The following is a 17,897-nucleotide window of genomic DNA, read 5'->3' as shown; positions in this document are numbered from 1 at the left end:
ATGCTCCGACTGAGGGAAGGAGGTTGTTGCTCAAAATCTCACAATAAATGGCCCCATTCATCCTCTCCTTAATATAGTGCAGTCGTCCTGTCCCCTTCGCAGAAAAGCACCCCCAAAGCATGATGTTACCACTCCCATGCTTCACAGTAGGGATGGTGTTCTTGGGATGCAACTCATCCTTTTTCCTCCAAATACGACGAGTGAAGTTTAGACCAAAAAGTTCTACTTTGGTCTCATCGGACCACATGACTTTCTCCCATGCCTCCTCTGGATCATCCAGATGGTCATTGGCAAACTTCATATGGGCCTGGACATGTGATGACTTGAGCAGGGGAACCTTCCGTGCAATGCATGATTTGAAACCATGACGGCGTAGTGTTCTACCGACAGTGACCTTTGAAACTGTGGTCCCAGCTCTCTTCATGTCATTGAAAAGCTCCTCCCTTGTAGTTCTGGGCTGATTCCTCACCTTTCTTATCATCAGTGATACCCCATTAGGTGAGATCTCGCATGGAGCCCCAGTCCGAGGGAGACTGACAGTCGTCTTTAGCCTCTTCCATTTTCTAACAATTGCTCCAACAGTTGATCTATTTTCACCAAGCTGCTTGGCAATTGCCCCGTAGCCCTTTCCAGCCTTGTGGAGGTCCACAATTTTGTCTCTTGTATCTTTTGACAGCTCTTTGGTCTTGCCCAATTGCCCCTTTGGTCTGACTGACTGTGAGGTGGACAGGTGTCTTTAAAGAGCTCAGACAGGTGCTACTAAGTTAAATTAATGAGTGGAGTAGAGGTGGACTTTTTAACGGCACAGTAACAGGTCTTTGAGAGCCAGAATTCTTGCTGTTTCTTAGGTGTTCAAATACTTATGTTCAGCAGTGCAAGACAAATAAATTCTTTAAAAATCATACAATGTGATTTCCTGAATGTTTTTTTTAATTCTGTCTCTCAGAGTGGGAATGCACCTACAATGTGAATTTCAGACCCCTCCATGATTTCTAAGTGGGAGAACTTGCAAAATCGCAGGGTGTTCAAATACGTCTGTTCCTCACTGTAGGAGCTATAAGAAACCTTAAAGAAATAGAACAGTTCCAACTAGGAAAGGTTTTAAGCAATGATAATGATGGTCCACACCTTTACAAGTAAATTGAAATTTCAGATGTAAACATTAGTTATACTATGGGTGTCACGGGTCACTCACACGCCACGCCCACAGCGACTAGCTAACCAAAGCACGCATGTGTGGTCGTGACTTGGGGTAAGAGGGAATAAAGGGGACTCAACTTTGAATATATAAAACCTTATATAAGACCAGCTGTGATATACTTTCACAGCCCGCACTACCTCTTGGCCACCACCGGGGGAGACTCTACTCCAATCCAGATGGCTGACCACACACTGGCAGATACAAATCTTACATACAATCTGGTGCACTGATTAGAGTTGAGGAGCAGCTTAGCAATCACTCACCCTTCTAGGATCCATCCAGCTATCCTATAAGCCACAACCCCGGTGTCAATCACTCTTCCACTGTCCACACACCCCCACACCAGACACACCACAAACGGATTGGCAATAGATTGGCAATGAGCTTGACCAAGCAAATAAAGGCACTAAAATACAATATATTCTAATATCTCCGAAGATATGAGCCTGTGCTTAAATACACAGAAGTCACTTATTAATTGTAAGATTTAATATCCCGAAAGTGGGCAGTGCATAAAATATGTACAAAATATAAAAAGTTACAGAAAATACAAAAAATACAAGAATACACACATTGACTATTCACTATTAAATAAAAGGGAATAAAAAACAGAGATAAAACTTTTACCAAGATTTACTCTGCGACTGGAGCAAGTCAGAAAAAGTCCTTAATCTGTTAGTCGATTGAACAAGCTGCATATGAATTACAATGTCCCAATGTCAGAGTCCTCAATTTATGGGAATATGGACATAGTCGGGACATTAGTTCTTGGCCAATTGACCCTGGGGGGTGTTCCTGTACCCGCAGGATGTTCTGGGTGCCGAACGGCTAAGCCACAGCATGTCCTGCCTACTGCAAGTGCCTACTGCAAGTGCTGACTCCTATCCCAGATGGAACCAGCCTGCCCAAAGTTGTAGACAAACAATTCAAATCACTCCTGACCACAGCTACCATGTACCATTTCTGCACAAACCTGCAAAGCCAAGCACTTTCTCTCCCTGCATAGTCCCATATGCTACTCAATGCCCCTAAACATCCACTAGTAATGCAGCACTGTAACCAGGATCGGACACCTGTTTACAAATATATATAAACATTTTGAGAAATAAACTAAAAATCTGTTTGACAAGTAACAGGTCACCTTTATAATACTGTGTGACTGGCACGCTGGATAGTAGATGCCAATGTATGCTCAAACAGATTGCTAAGCACAATAAAGGAGGCCCTGATCATTCAGGGTATAGTGAAAAGGGTTGGAAGAAAGAGCCACCAAACAATTAGGCATTTGACAGGGAGCTCCTTTCCAGGTATAAGAGACACCTATGCACAAATACAATTTAAAATATAAGGGCTTGCGTGAACAGGCTTTGCTTCAAACACAGGCTTTTAAATTTGAATAAAGCACAGATCAAATGCATGTACCTGAGCGCAAATGGCTGTGTACAACCTACTCTGTCTTCATTGCAAACACATCTTCAATTGGAAATGCTGCATTCGGAAAAAGACAAAGCAGGTCAAATGAAGTCTAAGAACTCAGAGTACCATTGAGACAAACGGGAATCTGCTGATTTGCTTTCAAATGGACATAAACATGCAGGTGCACATCAACCTATGCACAAACCCTATAGGACCCTTCTAAAAAATGTTGCTACAAAAAATAGTTTTAGCAGCCTGTTTGACTGTAGCCTTACAATGTAACTACACTAGTACAGAATGTCTGCTGTCCAGTCTCAGGGTTTATCTTGTTATATACATCTAAAAAGCAAACTACGCTCATGAGGTTTTCCTTAGGCAAGCTTGTTATAAATGTTACACAAGCAGATAATTGCTCTGTGGTTTTCTAACCAGTCAGGATTCAAGGATCCATATGTCCCATCTTGTAAAGTGTTCCCAGTGTGCCTGTGATTTATGTAATCACAGTATCCTATCTTCTAGATTATGCAGGCATTTTCTTTCAGACAGCACACTATAGAAGGCTACAGTTTTAAAAAAAACCAAACAAATACTATTTACGTTTCAGTGACAGCTTCTCATAAATAAATGTGAAAAGTTGCAATTTCATACAGTTGTTTATCCAGGGTCCCTCCAAAGTTCACAGAACAGAATGTATCTGGTTCTCAAAGTTGAGGAAACTTACGTTAAACATACATCAGTTATCTACACTCGTGGACATAAATAGCAGGAAGGCCATTCCAAATAGATGACCAGATGATGCATAGTGCTAACATGCTGAAAGTATAATCGCTTCTCTAAAGGTCCAGCGGGGGTAACATTAAATATCATATTTCTAAAAACAGAGTGTTCTGCACACTTGCATACTCCTTTAAATGATTTGCAAGGCTGAGTATTCAAAAACTTGATGAGATAACCTCTACATTTACTTAACAACATTGTGCATGTCACTGTAATAAATATCTATTTCTATTACCCCTTGGCAGCAAAGTGACTACAGATGGTAAGAATTATATAAATAATCCAGCTCTGCCAGCACTTTTACCGGTACACAGTGGAATTAATTGGAGCAGACATGTACTGATTTATTGTGAATGTGGTCTATTGGGTAAAGTTGTACAGAAAAATGCAGTAATGCTGAGGTTGAGCTATAATGTTTAAAAGGAGCATAATCTATACTAATAATATGCAATGTCAGAAGCCCGTGTGATTACATTGATCACCTTGATACAGCCTTATATTATTTGATCATAGCTTGAGGGATATGTATCTAACAGTGCTATGTGATATAAGGTTGGCAATCATAGGAGTATTAAACCTTTCACTGCCAGGCCATGCACTCCACTTTTTATCTCAAGTGACAAGACCATTATGCATTTTTTTTTTTAGCAGTTTTTAAAATACCTCCCAAACCATACATTTTCTGAAAACACAGGACTGGTAGACTAACATGATGGTGCTAATTATTTTGTAAATGTGATAGTTGCGCAAATATTTAACAAAATTAAAAAAATAAAATAAAAACTACACTAAAACATTATTAGAGTTCATAAACATAACATAACTTACAAAGTTTCAAGTAACTTCCTAATAAAGCTAAAAGCTCAAGCTGTACTGAGTTAATAAATAACACATACTTGTAAAATGTAATTGTGGCTTGTTGTCAAACTGGGAAAATAAAAAAGTATGCAAAAGAACTAAATGAGCAATGTGGAGGTTGGCTTCATTATAGTAATGCCCAATGTCTGTTCCTTGGAACTAATGGATGCTGCATTAGTGTGTGCTGAAATAAAATTATACAGGTATACATTTTATTGCAATGTGTCGCAATGGGCTGCTGCACATAGGGGGAAACTTACTAAAAGGTGCACAATATGGTGCAGCTTTGCACAGAAACCAATCAGCTTCCAGATTTTATTGTCAAAGCTTAAGGGCCAGTTCACACTATAGAAACGCAGTCCAGATGTGTTCCGGATGCGTTTTTGCATGTACATTGACGCGATTTTGGCACAGTCCGGTGCGTTTTTGATGCATTCCCGTGCATTTTTAATGCATTCCAGTGCATTTTTTCCCCCTATCTTTTTCTTCAATTTTAATAGGGACATGTGCATTCCGGTGCATTTTTGATGCGTTTTACCACATTCCAGTACAGTTCTGTGCAGGAAAAAATAAGCCTGTTCTACTTTTTTCTACAACTGGAACTGCAAGAACTGATGTGAACTATGCCATTAGCAACCATATGACCTACTTTGTGCGTTTTGGATGCAGAAAAAAAGCAACTAAAACGCATGTAGTGGGAACTGGCTCTAACTGAACAAGCTGCAGTTAGAAGCTTTTTTTGGCAACAGTGCACAACTGCACTAGATTCTGAATACTCCAGGTTTAGTAAATCTCCCTCATAGAGTTGAATAAATGTAGTTAAAAAAAAAATGTAAAAAAAGAACCAAAATCAAGTACTTCAGCACTTGTGCACAATGCATACCAGTGCACATATGTATTGTGCACCATAATGCATATTGACTGATGTGAATGGGCCCTCAGTGTACAGGTGCCCTGCAGTACACTAACATAGGCACAGTGCATTATTACTATTTATTACAGGTACTTCTATAGCGCCATCAATGTATGCAGCGCTTTAATATATAATGTACATTCACATTGGGCACCAACTTGTATAAATCAATGACAGACAACAGTACACATATAACTACAAATCTCAGTGGTTACATGCTTATAGGGATGTATAAGCAGCCCAGCTTGCATTTGTGGTTACATACATACGGTTAGGGAATCTGTCAGCCTGTCGTTGATTTGTACAGGCTGCTGCTCGCAACTGTTTGTAAACACTTGTCACTCCCAGGTGCAGATATACTCCCTTTGTGTGAATGAGGTCTTATTTATGCTTTTTTTTTTTTCTTTTTCCTTTTTTACAAATCTTTGGATTGAGGAGAACACAAAGGACACAGCCTACAGCCACACAGGCTGGGGAGAAACAGCTGAAAGCAGTTCTGCGCCTCCGTATGCTTTACGTTGATGACAGCAAAAGAGTTAAACTGAAACTATAGCCCCCATTACAAAAAAAATGTACTGCAGCACTTATTTATAAGTGTATCTGCAGTCCCACAAATACCTGTTGATCCTGAAGTCAACATAATGCAGCTTCCTGTGATAATACAGCAACAATGCTGCACTGCTTCTGAATTCAGAGCAGAGCTGTCACTCTGTAGGCTGTACCCACTGGCACCACCATGGAATGAAAAAAATGTTGAGGGGGCATAGCCATCATTACGGTCACTGCTGACTCACAAGCCTGCAGCTTGTTAGTCTGCACCTGGCCACACCCAGCCCTGCCCCCTGCTTTCTGGTTAGACATCCCTGCCTCTGTTGCTGAAACCCTCCTACTGTGCGCTGCAGTGTCTGGGAAGGGGAGCAAATAAAGATGGATTTTGTTACGCCTGAGAAGATAAAGGAAGCTTTGTATTTACTTTATGGGGCTTGTGCATCACATAGTAACTGAAATTGGGTTTTGTTTTTTTGTTTGCCATACAGGAGCCTTTAGTTGTACTATAATACCTAAGCATAAAATATTACAGATATTACATAGTACAGAACACAACAAAATTACTGTAGCTTTTAAACCAATTTTAAATACCTAGATGTTTTCAAAATCTTAAATTTAGACTTCACAAGATGCTAGCACCTTTACTGTAAGGGATTCTATAACAAAGTTATCTTATGGCAGCACAATGGCTAAATGGTTAGCACTTCCGCCTGGCAGTACTAGGGTCATTGGTTCGAATCCCAACCACGGCACCACCTGCCTGGAGTTTGCATGTTCTCCCTGTGCCTGCGTGGGTTTCCTCCGGGTGCTCCAGTTTCCTTCTACACTCCAAAGACATGCTGGTAGGTTAATTATATCCTGTCTAAATTGTCCCTAGTATGTGTATGAATGTAAGTTAGGGACTTTAGATTGTACACCCCTTGAGGGTTAGGGACTGATGTGAATGTACAATATATATGTAAAGTGCTGTGTAAATTGACGGCGCTATATAAGTACCTATAATAAATAATAATAAATAATTATGGATATAGTATGAGCCAATGATTTTTACATGGGCTGATGGTTCAGACATGATAAGCGGGCCTTGCGGACTTGGTCGTAGCTGCACCAATTTCTAAAGTACTGCATGCATTACTTGAGGTGCAACTTGCAAGACATCTGTGGCTTGCAAGACACAGATGTCTATGTACGTTGCATCTAAAGTAGTGCATGTACTACTTTTGAAGTCGGTGCAGCTTCGACCAAGTCGGAATCGCACCGATATGACCACTGTAATTGTGGGCAATAGGGTGTGACTTGCCATTCAATTTGCAAGTCGCATGGCAAATTGCATGCCAAGTCGCACCCAGTGTGACCAGGGTTTTAGATGATAAAACCCAAAATCAAATTTGTTTATATGCACTATTCTATAACAACAACACGGTGGCACTTTAATTGTTCAAATTCGTGCAAATGAAATTTGTAGGTAAGGAAATACATTTTTGTAGAAAATATACCCATAAAGTGTAACTTAAGTTAAACAGCTAGATACACAGATCAAATTCATATATATGAATTACTGATTTGAAACACTTTCCTGCCACCTCCCGACCCTATACCTGGATCAAAATGCTGGGAGGCAAGAGGCTGGCAATCCGATCATTTGACCGCTGTGATTGGCTGACAAGTATGCATTTGAAGCTATTTGTTAGATATCCGTGCTGTGCTGGAAGCGCAGCACAGTAAATTGTTTACAAATGGACGCATATATGCGGCTGCTCTGAGTTAAAGCCCATCCGCCAAGAGGCCACATCTACAGTGCTCAGCATAAATGAGTACACTCCTTTTGAAAAGTAAGATTTTAATCAATATCCCAATGAACACAAAAACAGTTTCCAAAACTTTTGACAAAACTGAGTTTTATAGAACATTTGTTTAGCTCATTACATGCAAGGGTAATAATATAATTTAGATTACAAAATATTCTGTTTTACTCAAACTAGTTGAGGCAAAAATGAATACACCCCACAACAAAAACTACTACATCTAGTATTTTGTATGACGTCCAAGATTTTTAAGGAAAGTGCTAAGTCTTCTAGGCATGGAATGAGCAAGTTGGTGACATATAGCAACATCTATCTTTTTCCATTCTTCAAGAACGACCTCTTTTAGAAGCTGGATGGAGAGTGATGCTCAACTTCTCTTCAGAATTCCCCATAGGTGTCCGATTGGGTTCAGATCAGGGGACATACTTGGCCACTGAATCACTTTCACCCTGTTCTTCAGAAATGCAATAGTAGCCTTAGATGTGTTTTGGATTATTGACATGTTGGAAAAGTACATGCCGACCAAGGGCACGGAGTGATGGTAGCATCTTCTCTTTCAATGCAGAGAAGTGCATCTGTGAATTCATGATACCATCAATGAAATGCACCAGTAGCACTCATGCAGCCCCACAGAAGGACACTATCATGTTTCACTGTAGGCACCATGCATTTTTCTTTGTACTCCTCCCCATTGTGACGCCATACAGTTTTGAAGACATCAGTTCTAAAAACATTTATCTTGGTCTCATCACTCCAGAGTACAGAGTCCCAGTAGTCTTCTTTTTTAGCATGAGCCCTGGCAAATTTTAGGCGGGCTTTTTTGAATATGTGCTTTAGGAGAGGCTTCCTTCATGGACAACACCAGTACATGCCATACCTCTGCAGTGTATGCTGTATTGTGTCACAGGAAACAATCACCCCAGTTTGGCTTTCTACTTCATTAGCTAACTGCAGTGAACTTGCATGGCAATATTCTTCAACCCTTCTCATCAGAAGACGCTCCTGTCGAGCTGTTAACTTCCATGGACGGTCTGGACGTCGCTGTGAGATGGTTGCAGTTCCATCTTTGTTAAATATTTGTATCACTTTTGCTATAGTATTCTGACATATAAGTAAAGCTTTGCTGATTGATCTTGTAGCCTTAACCTTTCTTGTGTAAAGAAATTATTTTCTCAGACCTTGTTACATTTCTTTTCCATGTGGTCCCATTGCTGACAGCATGAAATGGGAAGGGGTTTTCTTTGTTAAGTAACACCCTTTTATAATCAACTGTCTACTGGACACCTGTTCAATGAATAATTAGACTTGCCTGTAGTTGAATTCTTGTTAATTAGGATTTTGCTGTCTAAAATTTAACTTTGCTCCTAAGATTTTCATTGGGGTGTACTAATTTTTGCAACATGGTCTTGAATGAATTTGTTTGCAAATCAATGGCCCACATTTGTTGGAGTATTTTGTAGTATAGTGTCCCATAGAAAATGTTGATTGTGAAAAGAAAGTAAAGGTTTTCTGACAAATCTGTTGGGTGTACTCATTTATGCTGAACACTGTATGTGCCACATCAGCGGGAACAGGTTAAGCATTTGTGATTCTGTTTAACAGCTGTGATAGCGCAGTCCACTATCTCCTCTTCCTGTTAGCTGCCTAGACACCTCCCCTTCCAGCTCCCATTGCATAAATATGTTAGAATAATATGTGTGATGCAGCAGAGCCTGTTTGGCTCACAGTGCATAACCTCTTGCTCTCAGTTAGATTTCTGGTGCCAAGGGGATTACGGGAAGGAAACAGAAAAACAGATTCTTTTTATTGTACTGGCAGTATTTAAAAATACATTTACTGATTTTGGAATTAACACATAACAAAGGCTGTTTTGTTAAATCTGTCTGAAGTTCCACTTTTTTATCATTTTTAAAAGCTTAGCCTCAACTGACATGGGGCTGCCATGATCACTCTCCAACTGGGCAATTTAATTCTGCTGGAAATGCCAAGTTCTGATTGCCTCTTACAAATATGTAAATAGACAAATGAAAGAAAAAAAAAAAAACAAGTGTTGTAACATTAAATTCCTTCTAAGTTCTCTTTCTTAGTACACTCATCCAAATCAATGATGTGAGGCAGATTTTGTCAAAATGTAGCAGAATGCAATTAGCAAAATATGAGAAGAAAAACAGGAGATGTGCTGACTCTCAAATAGAACTCGATAAACCTCAACACAATCTGTGTTTATTAATGCCTTGTGTACCAAGGGAAGTAGGCAATTACTACAATGGTACTTTCTGATCATTCCATAAAAATTTAAGGATTTATCTAATTTAGATTATGACATTCATGGCAAGATTTCATTTGATTTGTATGCATACTGACATGTTTAACAGACTAAAATATTATTACTTATATTCATTAGAGGTCGTTCAAGTAGTGTGGCTATGTAGTGATTTTTATTAAATAAATAGTAGCTATATAAAGGTCTGGGTTATTTGTCCAAAGACTGTTTAAAACAGGGATGCTCAACCTTTTGAAGAGCAAGGGCCACTTAAAGTGGTTGTTAAACCTCAAGGTTTTTTTTTACCTTCATGCATTCTATGTTCCTGTATATGCTGCCCCCGTCGCCCCTCCTGTCCAAGTGTAAAACAGAATGCAACAGGGAGGCCATACAGACCCTCTCTGGAGCACAGATGCGTGATCATCATTGCAACCCCTGAGGCAACATCATTCGTTTGGGTGTGTGGTAAATGTCTAAACTATAGGGTTTTACCGCCCCTCCCAAACCACAAATTTAAATGAGTCTGACACTGATGTGCTGCAGTTTACCTGCAATGCTGGTGTGGCACAGTACACCTGCATCTTTCCTGTATTTTGCCATAGACGTCTATCTTATCTTGCGGGTGTAGTGCACCTTCTGAAAGCGCACCAAAACTCCTGCATTCAGTTTGAGGTCAAGAGCCACATCAGAGGGTTACGAGGGCCACAGGTTGAGCACCCCTGCTTTAAAACAATTGTTGACAAACTATTTACATTCAGCCAAGTAATAACTAGTTCTGGGTAGTGAATCTAGGGAGGAGCTGCCCTAATCACCAAATATTAGCTAAAATGACCCCCCCCCCCCCTCCACCACATACACCCTTTTCTTTTGTTAACCTTTTTCTCCTATCTCCCTTCCTCATCTTTATGTCTATTCTTGTATTTTCATTATACTTCATTTACTTTTCCTCTTGCTAACCATTATCCTTCTTCTTTATTCGCAAAGTCCGATGCAGAGTCTTATTCAACAAAGAAGTTCCTTTCTTGAAGTATATCCCTGTCACAAATCTACAAAACTAAAATAGAGTATAAAATGAAAAAAATGCACAAGCAGAGGTCAACTTTAGTAAAAACCACATGTGAAAATATGATCTGTAGATCCAAAGTTATATGGGCATCACAGTGGCTAAATGGTTAGCACTTCCTCCTGGCAGTACTAGGGTCGTTGGTTCAAATCCCAACCACGGCACCACCTGCAGGGAGTTTGTATGTACTCTCTGTGACTGCGTGGGTTTCCTCCGGGTACTCTGGTTTCCTACCACACTCCAAAGACATGCTGGTAGGTAAATTGAATCCTGTCTAAATTGGCCCTTGTATATGAATGTATGAATGTGAGTTAGGAACCTTAGAATGTGCACCCCTTGACGGTTAGGGACTGATGTAAATGTACAATATATATGTAAAGTGCATAAATTGATGGTGCTATATAAGTACCTGAAATAAATTAAATAAATAAATATGCAGCTATAATTACATGCAACTTCCTACTTCATTTGATTTCAGCCCCTTTCAGTACTTGATTGTCATTACTGGACAGTGAAGCCAACATTCACATTTTTAAAAAATAAAATAACAAACATGTCATACTCATCTGCTCTGTGCAGTGGTATTGCACAGAGTGGCCTCAATCCTCCTCTTCTCGGGTCCCCTGGTGGTGATCTTGGCTCCTCTTCTTCTTCATGTGTCCCCATAGCAAGCTGTTGCTATGGGGGCACACAGTGCCTGCTCTTCCCGAGCTGTGTGTCTATGGAGCCATGTTTTCTACTTCTTCCTCACTGCATTTGATAGACAGCAGCAGGAGCCAAGGAGAAGAGATACAGCTGTGCACAGAGCTGGATCTATTCTCCCCTCTCTTCCCCTTCAAACAGGGAAGGGGGAAGACAGATGAATGGAAATAGTTTTTTTTAACTTAATGCAAGGAATGCATTAAAATAAAAAAAATTGCTAGCTTTAGTATCACTAACATCAGTTGCCTATATTTTTGTGTTTCACAGAAACTGACCTCTGTCTATCCATCTTAATCTAGTATAACGTCAGCAGAGTGAATTTTGATTGGTTGCCATAGCTTAGTGAAGCGAAGAGCAAGCTCTTATAAAAAAAATTTCTTGTAAGATCAACTAAGTACCTTTGTTGTAGCAAATGATCTGAAAGGTATGGATGTATGTGAAAGGATCAATCCCAATTCCTCAGTCAACATCCAAACAACCATAAATTCGAAGCACAGGATACCGTAAATAGTAAAACACAGTTATCTAGAGCTACAGTTTGAGCACCGTACTCTTCATCAGGCTCACATGCATCACATTCAGTATCTATTTAACATGGTTCTAAAGGCAGAAGGTTTTTACCTTAATGCATTCTATGCATTAAGGTAGAAAGCCTTCTGGGTGCAGCTCCCCTCTCAGCCCCCCTTATACTTAATTGAGCCCCACCTCGATCCAGTGATGTGCATGAGAGCAGTGGCTCTCCTGGGTCCCTGCCATGGCTCACACAGCAGCCATTGGCTTCTGCTGCTGTCTATCAGAGACAGTGAGCCAATAAGGAGAGAGTGGTGGGTGGGGCTGAGCTACATTCAGTGTGTGAATGGACAATGTCCATTCACTGGAGCGTGGCTCGAGAGTGAGCTGGCTCAAGTGCCCCCATAGCAAGTTACTTGCTATTGGGGACTTGGTAAGGGGGAAAAGCCAGGATTGCTGGCAGGGGACCCAAAAATAATAGGATCAGGGGCAAAACCATTGCAGAGAAGGTACATATAATATTTTTTTTTAACTTTCAACCTTTAGAATTTCTTTAAATCCCCAAAACCGAAGTGTGTTGTGCATGGTCACTAAATTTATGAAGCATTTTCAATTGAAGATTTAAATGGATACCGAAAGTGATACTTATTACACCTGAGCCTGACAAAGTGAATGGCTCCCTAAACTTTACCTCTTGGATTTTTCAAGACACAGCACAACTGGAATACTGGAATATTTTATCTTGCTTTACTACATATAAAAAATAATTTTAAAATAAATTAAAATTCTGGAAACATTTTATAAATATTTCAATACCTCAGTCTGGTTTGTGGTTTAAAGCTAAACAATGGCATGAGAATGTAGAAAACTATTTTGCTCAGTAAACATGAAATATGCAGGTGAGAATGTTATATATTTTCATTTGCTGGTTTTGGACCTTTGACTGCTAGAGGATTTGCAAACAGCTGCAATAATGTTATTCTTTCAAACTGATTTTTTTCCCTTACACTTTGGTTTATTTAATCTGCTGTCTCACAAGCCTGGAAGAACCACACTCTTTGGTGAAAAATACAAACTCTTGAGTTTGTGCACTACTGTCTCCCTCTTCAGAAGTGCATTAACTGCTTAATAGCTATAAAGCCTGCATTTACTTCGTATTTTTGCGGAATAGTTGCCCTCATCAGAAGGATTGCTTATCAATTACAATATGAGTTGATTTTTTTTTTCTTGCAGTGTTAGTAACATTTAGCATGTGCAAAATAATACTATTAAATATAGTATTACGATTTCTGAGGTGGCCTCAAAAACATATTGTGAGATACCACACTTATTTGGTCTCTGTAAGGATAGGTGCACACCTATGCAGTTTGCGTTTGATCCATTTCTGCAGTGCTTTTTGCGGTGCATTTTGCACATACGGTTTTGAAGTTTTTTTGCTGCGTTTTGCTTTTTTTTTTCTTCCTTGTTGCTAGGCAGATTAAAACGGAAAACACAAAACACATCAAAAACGCTGCAAAAATGCACTACATGCTTTTCTGCAGTGCCTCCATTGAAGTCTATATTTTAAAAAGTCCCTGACCCTTTCCAAAAAATGCACCGGGTGAAAACGCAGAGATGTGAATGTGTCCCATAGGAAATCATGTTAAATGACTACTGTGCAATTCAGCAACATGCAAAACGCTGTGGAAAACGCTTAGGTGTGAACCTAGACTAACCTAATAATATGTACAATCCAAACAATATTTCCAAGGTACTGAATGTAGAGATTTAAGGGGTTGTTTTTTTACAGTCCTTTCCATCTGCAGGTCATCATAGGATTGGTGAAACCAAATCAACATAACGTAAAAAATTAACAGTCATTATAGTCATTGAAAAACCTAGCTACGCCATCATTTTGCATTAATGATTTTGTAAACACAAGATAAATATAAATTCAAAATTTTCACAAAATAAGCATAATTTCTGAAGTTTGTTTTAAAAAAAAAAAAACTTGATTAGCTTTGGATAGAGGGCAAAGGGTCATGAACTTTTGTCAAGTGTTTATTGATGTCTGTGTTCCCACTCCTTCTATCCATGTGAAAGCAAATGTGGTGATGCAGACAGCCATATAAACCTGAGTGGGGTTTTGACTCTTCCCCATGCCGCTAAGAAAAAGCTTTAATGCTGTCCATGCCCTCGCCAGAGATACTTTCCTTCCCTTCTTGCCCAGTGACCATTGCAACTAGGACATCAAGGTGGTAAATCCTGATGGTGACTGCCTTAACTTTGTCCCAAAAAAAAAAATGGTTGTTGTTCTAACTTTTCTCTACACACAAAGACCTTTTCCCTAGAACAAAACAGAATTTTAAACCACAATACCTTTCTTTTTGAAATGAAAGCCATTTTGATCAGAAATGTTTTCCTGGATAACATTTAGCACACTGCCTGGCTCTGACCGATCCTGCAATCAAATAAGACATAGAGATATCAATGATTAGCAGAATTATTACACATTTCCTACTATTTTTATGGAAAAAAAAATGCTCCAAATTTTTATCACACAAAGTATATCACCATAAGTTTTACCATTAGGCAATATCCACTGAATATGCTGGTCGCTGGACTACTGCAAAAGCTAGCCAGTAAGTGTGTAGACCCGCTACTAAAGATCATACACTACACATAATATCCCACAGAGATTCATATATTTATATGCACTATATAATTCTTGTATGAAAGGGACTTATACCACATATACTGGCAATCTGGATATTTCAAAGTAGTGCCTCCAAATATGGAATTCATACTTGAACTGATAGCTTTTAGGTTCTAGAAAAAGAATATCTTCAAGCCGTCCTAGTACCCCAATCACATACATCTAAGAATCCATCATACAGTTTTTTACTGTAGCACCCTCCTAGTTCGGTGCTAGGATGTGTATAGTTAGGTCAAGCATAGCTATGTTTCTCTGCTTACCAGAGAGGTTGTCAGGAAAATTCAGTATGGTATTCTGCTTAACAGGGTGTTGTGATTGATTAGTTAGAACTACTCGTGCTCTGCCTGCCTTCAGGAAGCTATGAGAGCCTTTCAGAACATGGGTAAGGTCTAGGCAAATGAACAGCATGAATATGGATACAGCCCTGGCCAATTGCAATTGGGAAGGCAGTCCCATTGCATGCTGGGATTGGTACTTATATTCTGATATATATGTGGCCTCAGGTTGTGGTTCATCAGTAAGCTGACTTGAGGGGAGCTGTCTGCCAAAGATCTGTCTGGTATCACTGGAGAGAGTCTCTTGGAAGATTGGAAGGAGGCAACCAGTCTATCCTTGGGCTTGTGAGTACAGGCTCTGAGAGATCTTGGGGACTCTCTGTGTTTGCTACCCCTCTGGTGCTTGACAGTCAGCGCTGGTCTGTGAAAGGGAACACTGGCTAGTGTTCTAAAGAACTTGTCCAAGTGTTGCTACTGCAAAGGGACTTTGCTCAGCTACATTACCTTTGGGCGGTTGCAGTCTGTCATAACTGGCTTATACCTGAGGAGCTCAGCCCTGTAACTATTACTACAGCTAAAAGGGACTTTGGTCACTCCTTAACTACTTGCTGCTATATGTTACAAGGAAGTCTGCTATCTACAGTCAGCTAAGACTTCATAAGTGTTCAACCAAGAGATCAGATAGATGTCCTCAGTGTGAATAGTTCTAATTTTGGAGTATTCTACAACAATTTCCCACCCCTATCCTCAGTTCTACATAAAACTCCAAAAACAAAATATACCCCAGTCTGGTAATTGAAGACAACGAGCAGAAGTGTGTGTGAGTGTATTTGGCTGGAGAAATACATTGTGCCTGGCTGTGGGGCAAAGCAAGGGGAAGCCTGTGGAAAAAAAATGCACGAGGCTCCTTCGAGGTTGTGTTGCACTACTGTAATCTTTTAATGTGGGCAATGGTCATATACCATGTCCCAAGTAATGTTTAGGATCATAAATTCAGCGTACTGTTAATTCTTAACACTTTACTGGAATGTGGGTATGTGAGCACCTCTAGTGCCTGATGCACTGTACCATTTTGGTACATTACCGCCTACATGTCAGAGCACAGACATTCTGTGGATGCCAAGCCACAGGTAGCACTGACATATTTTCTCCTCAGCCAGGGCTTACTCAGAGGAGTGTGGGTTTAATAAATACTTAACAGGTTATGACATTGTTCAGGACATTATTTCCCAGCTGTTATGAAGTTAATTTATACAGAAACATAAAGATTGGATTTTCAAAAATAAAGACCATCATGGTTTAAACAAACTCAATGCTATTATTGATCTAAATCTTCCAGTGTGCTCTGATTGTAGGCTTGGCATTTTTTTTAGCCAACATCTTATCTATTGATATAACTTACATTTATGTATAACAGAATATCTGACAAACCAGAAACCTCTGTGCATCCTTTCCATCTGGATACAGAGCCTACAGCGTTATCTTAAAAACGTAACCAAGACCAGTTGCCAACACAGCTGAGATCCCATTTTCACAAATCTAAATTCAATATGTTCTCCCAAAAGTAGATCAGCCTTAAGGCCACACATAGCAGCTATTTCAAGTTTTGTTGGCTGGCAGTTTAACTGTGATATTTTCTAAATTACACACAAAAGGTAACAGATACTGTGCTATAGCATTCATGTGTCTGCATGTAAAACAATAAATAGGTATTTTGATGTACCTATAAGTTCCATATCTTGAAGTGCAGTATGGACACAGTAGTTAATTTATAATCCATGAGTCATATGCTGTTACCTTCACGTAACAGGACACTGTCAAAAGCTTTGCTGGGAACAGCCCCCCCCCCAGTGTACCTATATACTCCGCCCACTCTGCAAGACTCCACTTTTTTAGGAAGCAGTAGGGGGATCACAGAGAAAGAGGGGGACCTATATCCTGTACTGTACTTCAAGATATGGAATTTACAGGTACATAAAAATTCCTATTATCTTAATAGTAGGGAACAGGACACAGGACTGGGCTCTTAGACCACAGGATGTCCACTAGAAAAAGATCAAGGGGTGTACAACAAAACAGCCAAAGTTTCAGCAACACACCCACAGGAAGAAAAAGAAGGGTCATCAGACTCGAACAACAGCAGAAGCGCCTTATAGCTGAAGCATGATACATCAGACACTCGAAAAAACTGCCAAGAAAAGAACTTAAAAATATGAACAGAAGAACAAACAGTGGTACCGCAATCCATGAGAAGGACTAAATGCTGTAAAGGACCCAAGAATCCCAAACTCCAGGAGGAATGGGTGCAGGGAAAGAGGTAAACGCCTCAAAGAAAATTAACCACCTAGCTGGGTGGTAAGAGAGAGAAGAATCCCCTAGAGGAACCACCATGTGAGAAACAGAAGAAGGATCAGTTGCTAAGGTAATACATGGCAGGTAGCATATGGTAAATGGGTTTAACATGTTCTCAAAGCAGGAAGGAGGAAGGGAGAATGACATTGTCAAGGAAGGTGATAAAGCCCCAGGAAAGGAAGGAATGGCTTACAAGAATATTTTATCCTATGTAGCTTAAATAATATGTAAACCCAACATTTTATATTCCTGATATGTACCTACTGCACGATACAGTTGTACGTAAAAGTATCTGTGACGATCGTGGCGTCAGACCACCAGCCCTTCTCACCAAACTCGTGACCGAAGGACCAGCCAATCTAAAACTGTGCTGCCATGTGCCTAACAATGCCAAGCCCAGCTGCAACCTGCACAAAATGATTTTCCAGCTAATGGACCACAATCGATGTATCTGCAGCCTGAGCGCGATTGTTACTGGGTCAGGTTAATTACGCAATTAACCCACCACCTCCTTTTTG

At 39.9% G+C, this 17,897-nt stretch overlaps 1 protein-coding gene across 4 annotated transcripts in view; it reads right to left on the bottom strand.

The window, feature by feature from the left end:
* The window catches only part of PARD3B (par-3 family cell polarity regulator beta), a 1,797,179-nt gene that overhangs the window by 1,106,652 nt on the left and 672,630 nt on the right, over nt 1-17,897 (bottom strand). For all 4 annotated transcript variants that reach the window (XM_089670923.1, XM_089670934.1, XM_089670945.1 and 1 more), the window contains one exon: nt 14,416-14,497. In XM_089670923.1, the coding sequence (XP_089527049.1) occupies nt 14,416-14,497 (82 nt within the window). The remainder of the gene's footprint in view (nt 1-14,415; nt 14,498-17,897) is intronic.

This window comes from Staurois parvus, unplaced genomic scaffold (assembly GCF_062004578.1).
Source record: "Staurois parvus isolate SC_StPar_1 unplaced genomic scaffold, SC_StPar_1.0 ptg000011l, whole genome shotgun sequence".
Lineage (NCBI taxonomy): Eukaryota > Metazoa > Chordata > Amphibia > Anura > Ranidae > Staurois > Staurois parvus.
Note: the sequence above shows the minus strand (reverse complement) of the source record. Positions and strands in the feature narration are given on the sequence as shown.